The 6,437-nt window shown below is 39.6% G+C and overlaps 1 protein-coding gene across 1 annotated transcript; it reads left to right on the top strand.

Annotated features, from left to right (window-relative positions):
- Nucleotides 1-1,482: 1,482 nt before the first annotated feature.
- LOC116693646 (zinc-binding protein A33) lies at nucleotides 1,483-4,707 on the top strand. Its single transcript, XM_032522744.1, has 5 exons — nucleotides 1,483-1,688; nucleotides 2,346-2,579; nucleotides 2,692-2,738; nucleotides 3,265-3,407; nucleotides 3,506-4,707. The coding sequence occupies exons 2-5, from the start codon at nucleotides 2,394-2,396 to the stop codon at nucleotides 4,063-4,065; spliced, it is 936 nt and encodes a 311-aa protein (XP_032378635.1). The 5' UTR covers nucleotides 1,483-1,688; nucleotides 2,346-2,393; the 3' UTR covers nucleotides 4,066-4,707.
- Nucleotides 4,708-6,437: the final 1,730 nt, after the last annotated feature.

Raw genomic sequence — 6,437 nt, 5'->3', positions numbered from 1 at the left:
TCTGACTGGCTAGTAGTCCTTACCTAGCTACCGCGCATGTGCGACTCCCAACAACAAAGGTACAGAAGTGAGATGCCTTACTCTGTAGCTAAAACAGAAAGCTCAACACACAGGGCGAAAAGAGGAGCTGCAGCAATGTGTAGCACAACAAAAAACATGGCGTTTGTGGAAAATTAAACCACATAAACCTATTCTGATATAACCTCTAAATATAATTTTGAACCTGAAAATGAGCATAATGAGCACCTTAAGTAAAAGGAGCCTACTACCACAGTGTAGAAGTATTCTGTTCCAAGTAAAATACCTGTATTCAAATGTTTACTTAAATAAAAGTACCTAAGTATTAGCATCATAATATACCAAAGCAGCCTACCAAAAGTTAAAGTACTCATTGTGCAGAATGGACCATTTTAGAATAGTATATTATAACTGTTGGTGCATTCATGTGTTCATCACTTTAATGTTGCAGCTTTTTTTGCATAGCCTACTTTATCTCTTTATAAAACATTTCTTTTGCCTCACAATTTATTTGTTGACTATATATTTTGTATTATCAATCTGAATCTGCAAAGTAACTTAAGTTATCAAATAAAGTGGAGTGAAAGTATCATATTTTTCTCTGAGATGTAGGGTAGTAGTTAAATACAGTATAACGTAGCAGGAAATTGAAATACTGAATAAAAGCACCTTCAAATTGAACTCAGTATTTGAGTAAATGTACGTAATTACTTTGCACCACTGGTTTTTACATCACACTTGTGTAAGTTGCATACCGGACCATGTTTGGCTTCCAAACTAGTTGTAATGTCACAACTTTATATACATAAACACTGAAATTGAAGGTGATCACAGAGAAACTATCCTTCTTCCACAGATGAGTGTCAAAACAGCCCTTTAACCGAAAATGTGTTTTGGAATGAAGAGGGATTTGAACAATGTAGAAAACCATGGTAGCTTTGGAAAACACCAACGGTTGTATAACGCATAAAGCAATGTGTAGTAATAAATGCACAGACGTGCCAGCATGGGTCATAAAATATCATGACAAAATGTTCTCCTCGGCTATCTAATTCCTCACAGCTGCAGTGTGGCCTCATTCAGTCACAGGGGGAATAATTATGGGACAAATGTGAGTGAGTGAATAATCATAATTTTCCTCCTGGAGAAGGCAGCACTGACAAACACTGACACTTGGAATATGGAAGAGGAATGCCTGCTTCTAGCATCACAACACTGCAGTGTGCCAGTCATGTAATGGAAATAAGGAAATCAATGGGCATCGTTGTGTCAGCTTGATAAGGGAGAAGCAACACAGCAAAGCCTTCAGTGTGGCTACAGAAAGCTGTACAAATTGAAAATACGGTCTAAAAAATGCACACAGTGTGGTGTGCCTTGTCTTAAACAGTCAAAGAAAACTATTGAAGACAAGATGTTTGACACAGTAAACACACCCCTGTCAGTCAATCCTCGCTTTGTTGCTTTGCACATCCAGCTGCATAATAAACTGCTTCTGCAGCTGCACTTCACAAAGAATCTGTCTAGCTGGTGTTGGTTGGAGCCGTGCTGAATATGTTTTGCAACTCTTTCTACAGGAGACATTAGAAAAGCAACAGGAGTGTCTAAAGAGGCAAAGGGACGCCGTGAAATACAGACTGAAAAAACTGGCAGCGCGGCAATCAGAAATCACAGTAAGTTGTGTTCAGACCGGTCGGTGTTGACATTAGAATAGAATGCCTTTATTGTCATGATGCACAAGTGCAGTACCTGTGCAACGAGATTGAAGCAACCCCTTTCCAGTGTCAACCCGAAATATAAAAATATAAAATATAAGTAGTGCAGAAGAAGAAAAATAAGAAAAACAGAGAGGGGAAACGTGGTGCACAGTTCCTAACTATATACATATATCAAATAGTAAGAAAGATAAAGGGTTTGTATACACATTATGCAAATAATATAGTTATTGGTGTTTCAGAAGTTCTGAGAATTAAATATTGCACAGTAATGAGATTAAATGATTAAATGTTAAATATTGCACTGTAATGAAATTGGACAGAATCCAGTTTCTTTTAGGTATTGTATATGTATATGTGTAAGTATGCACAGTCGGAGGGAAGAAGAAAACTCCGGGGGCCGGGGGGGGGGGGGGGGGGGGGCTGTGGAGTGGAGTCAGTGCCTGTGTGAGTTCAGAGTGGTCGTGGCTTTTGGGAAGAAACTGTTCTTGAGTCTGTTAGCAAAATTAAACCACAACATGATGTTATTCCGTCTGTATTTTGACATTTGACTCACTTGAAAGTTAAATCCCACCCGTGATCGGGCAGGTATAATGAACTGACATTATGTCTCAGAAAAGGTCCACGGTGATAAGAGAGAGCATCGTACGAAAATATCTGGAGATGCGGGCCGTCCTGGACGAGGATCTGAGGATCACCCTGTCCCACCTGGAGATGGAGGAGCGGGCTGCAGTCTCTGCCCTGGATGGGCTTATGGAAAGGAACTGTTCTCTAATCCAGGAGATAGAGCAGGACCTGGCCAGACTCACTGTGGCAATGGACCAGACCAACACGGAGCCGGATACAATGGTGATTCAACGTAAAGTCCAGTGGACCAAATGCAATTTCTCATTTGTGTATAAGAACCCCAAAAAAATGTTTCAATTTGTTTTTGAAGTTAATTTAATTTGCTTTTCTTCAGTCTTTCTTTTCATACCCTAACCAGCAAGACACGGAGACAGTGGACAGGTATGGAATGAAATCTTTAATTAATAGTATAAAAAAAAAAAAATGGAGCAGCAGATGATTAGATTAGATTAGATTAGATAATACTTTATTCATCCCACAGGGGGGAAATTCCTTTGTAACAGTAGCATTCTCTACAATAAGAGCAAAAAAACAAACAAACAAACAAGTAAACATGTAATAAAAAACAGGCAAACAGTAGACAATGAGCAGAAGGTAGACTGAAATAAAGTGGCGTCTAATGAAGGTAATGTAAAGTGCGGTTGCCAAAAAAACAACAACAACAACAACATTGCAGTGTAAGTAAGTGACCTTAAAATTAAACTGAATATGTATCTAAAGTAATAATGCAAAAGTAGGTAACCATAATATAAGTTACATTCACTAGTGACCATGCATAATATTGAAAAAGTAAGTACTTGTAATGGAAAAATATAAATACAGATAAAGAAATACAGAGAGTGTATGGATTAAATAAAAAACAGGAACAGAACTACAACAGTTTCTCACTGTGGTCTGCCTCCTCCAGAGTGATGGAGCTGCTAAACAGCACAGACCCGAGCCGTGTGAGCCTGGACGAAGCTAAAGCCGAGCAGATCCTCAACCTCACCAACAACATGTTCCTGCTGATCAGCTCACAGACGCCTATAATCAAGAACTTCACCAAGAGCTGTCAGTTCACACAGTATTTCTACACAGTAGTGTTTCTAACCCCAACTTGACCTCAGATAGGGTTTTCTGTATAAACGTTGTGAAATATGTGTCTCCAGATGCCAGCGAGGTGTGTTTGGACCCGGACACGGCCCACCCAAAGCTGATCATCTCCCCCAATGGGGACAGTGCCATCTACACAGACACCTGGCAGCAACTTCCTGACCTGCCTGGACGCTTTGACACCACCCTCAATGTCATCAGCTTGCAAGGATTCAGCTTCGGCCACCATTACTGGGAGATCGATGTGACTGGGAAGACTTACTGGGAGCTGGGCGTCACCTACCCCAACATTCCCCGTAAGGGCACCACTGAGGACTGCTGGCTGGGACGGGGGGACGAGTCCTGGTGTGTGGAGTTCTTTGATGGGGAGTATACAGCCTGGCACGGAGGGGTGCCCCATCAGCTGCCTTTCACAAAACGCTTCCGTCGGATTGGTGTTTTGTGTAGTTTCCCTGCAGGATTGGTGACGTTTCTTGAGGCGGAGAACATGACGCCGCTGTTCTCCTTCTGTGCAGGGACCTTCTCGGACCGCCTCCACCTGGCTCTGTGTCCTGGCCATGACCACAACGGCACCAATGCACAGCCCATTGTGATCTGTAATCCTCTCCAACCATGACCTCTGATTAGCTTTGAGGTTCCACAGAAAAGCTTTTAAGTAATTTAGTAATTTGCCCCACTAAGGCCCCACTTTTCAAAAATGCACCAATTATAAAGGTTTAGAGGCAAGTAATGGCTTCATTTATAAAAAATAACGTCCTTGGACTAAAAATGTAATGAAGAATATGTTAAATAAAACAATGAATCTGTTACTGATGCTTTTGTCACATTAGGCTACCAGATTTTTGAGAATATGAGACATTCACAGTATGAAGAGTAATAATTACAATAAGAACAATTTATTTGGATTGTCGTGACTGATACATTCGTGGTTTAATTGAAGATAATCACACTTCTACATTTGAATTCTGTGTGAAAGCAACAAGAACCAAAATATAATACATATACACATATATATATATATATATATAGAGAGAGAGAGAGAGATAATTTTGTATTCCTTCTATTTCATTTATATTTATTTTAGCCAAAAAGATCATATATTATGGATTTTATAATATAATTATAGAAAATGCAGCAGGGTTGTCTGTTAACAATCAACTCATCTCATTGTTTGTGACTAGGGATCAGATTTCAATTTAGACATCCCACCAATACAATTCAATTTCCCATGTGTGGATTAGGTGAAGCAGCACTAAATTATGACCTAAGGTCAAGGATCTGCATTACAAACACAAGACCATACCATACCGTACCGTACCATACCATACCATACCATACCATACCATGCCATACCCCAACACCACATTCCTCTGCTTTGTCAGTGAATTTACTAGTTTGAATTCCCAACTCAATTCCCTTGGTTTTTACTGAGGAGCATCAGATCGTTCGTTAAACGTAACATCACTACCTCATGGGGGATTCTTCCTCCGGGGACCATGAATGCCTGCGCTTATTTTGGTGCAATTCCATCCAGTAGATGATGAGATATTTCACATGATAAGGGAACCTTTGACCTGCTGGTGACGCTATAGAGGAAAAGACAGTGAATCACTGAAGACAAACAACTCATCCTCTGGACACTGTGGATATGTGTACCACATGACAATTCCTTTTTTTGAGATATTTCTCTAAAAGCCCAAAATTCATAGTACTCATGACAAATATTGTCATTTTTTTGGAGATATTTCACTCTGGACGGAAGTGGTCGACAGACATACCAACAGCCCAGCAGGCTGAAAATCCTCCACAGTACCAATGCTTTATTGAGGACTTAGCCAGTTGTGGAATATCTGCCTGGTGTTTATATAAATTATAAATGTTGGCAATCCATTTAATCATGAGTTTCTCTCTTTTTAATAATCTACCTGTGTGTAAAGTTGTAAATGGTAATAAGCTGTTAATAAATGGAGTTTGGGCCAAATGGGCTAACAGTCCTCATGAATTAGAGATTTTGCTGAAGATGCAAAGCTAATGTCATGTTGGGGCATAAACATAATCCATGACGCATCACTAAATTCTTTATTAACCATTACTAAAGCTGTTAGTTACAACCAATAAACACTTTATAAAGGGTGCCTTATTATAAAAGTGGTAGCCTGCTTATAATACTGATAATAAATTCTGGTAGGAAGAGAGTTCCTCATAAGGAGAACGCTATATTTCTCATAGTGACTGTATTGAACTTTCAGACGAATGTACCATGTATTAGAAGGAGCGCGGCCCGTCACTTCATTAAGTTCATTGTTCTGAGAAAAGAGGACCATGAAAACAGTATTTGATGCACATTGAGTGTACATGTTCTTTCTGTATGACAAAGTCTTGTTTAAGAGTTTTATTTTTATTTGGAAGTCATGGAAATTACTGATACATGAGAAGAGGTATTACATTTTATTCAGTAATGTATCCTTAAATGCACCGAGTGTATTTGGATCCAAAGTCTGTATTCAAACAAACAATTGGCTTTGCAAATATGCTCTCTGAGCCTTTGTGTTGCATTTGAGTGCACGCGTATCTTATTCAAACAAAATTCATTCTAATTAATTTCAACATGAAAAAGAAATCTCTCAAGGCTGGTAGAGACGGTAATCATGATGTTGCAGCATTTATTTGTCCTGTTTAGGTGTTCACTAACATAAGCAGTGTTCTGCCTATTATCAATAAGAAAAATAAGTATGCAAGAGCACAGTTAAAAATCAATAAAACCTGGTTAGCTCAGCTGGTGGAGTGGGCGCCCATACAGTACATGGATGTCTACTCCTCTGCTCCAACCTGCGGTCTGCAAGTCATTCTCTCTCTCTCTCTCTCTCTCTCTCTCTCTCTCCCCTTTCAAGTCTAAGCTGTCCTACACAAATGAAGGCCTAAAATGCCAAAAATACAATCAATAAAAGTGACTCATCAACAGGGACAGGTGCCAGACCCCCCCCCCCC

Source organism: Etheostoma spectabile, chromosome 8, assembly GCF_008692095.1.
Source record: "Etheostoma spectabile isolate EspeVRDwgs_2016 chromosome 8, UIUC_Espe_1.0, whole genome shotgun sequence".
Classification (NCBI taxonomy): Eukaryota; Metazoa; Chordata; class Actinopteri; order Perciformes; family Percidae; genus Etheostoma; species Etheostoma spectabile.
Note: the sequence above shows the minus strand (reverse complement) of the source record. Positions and strands in the feature narration are given on the sequence as shown.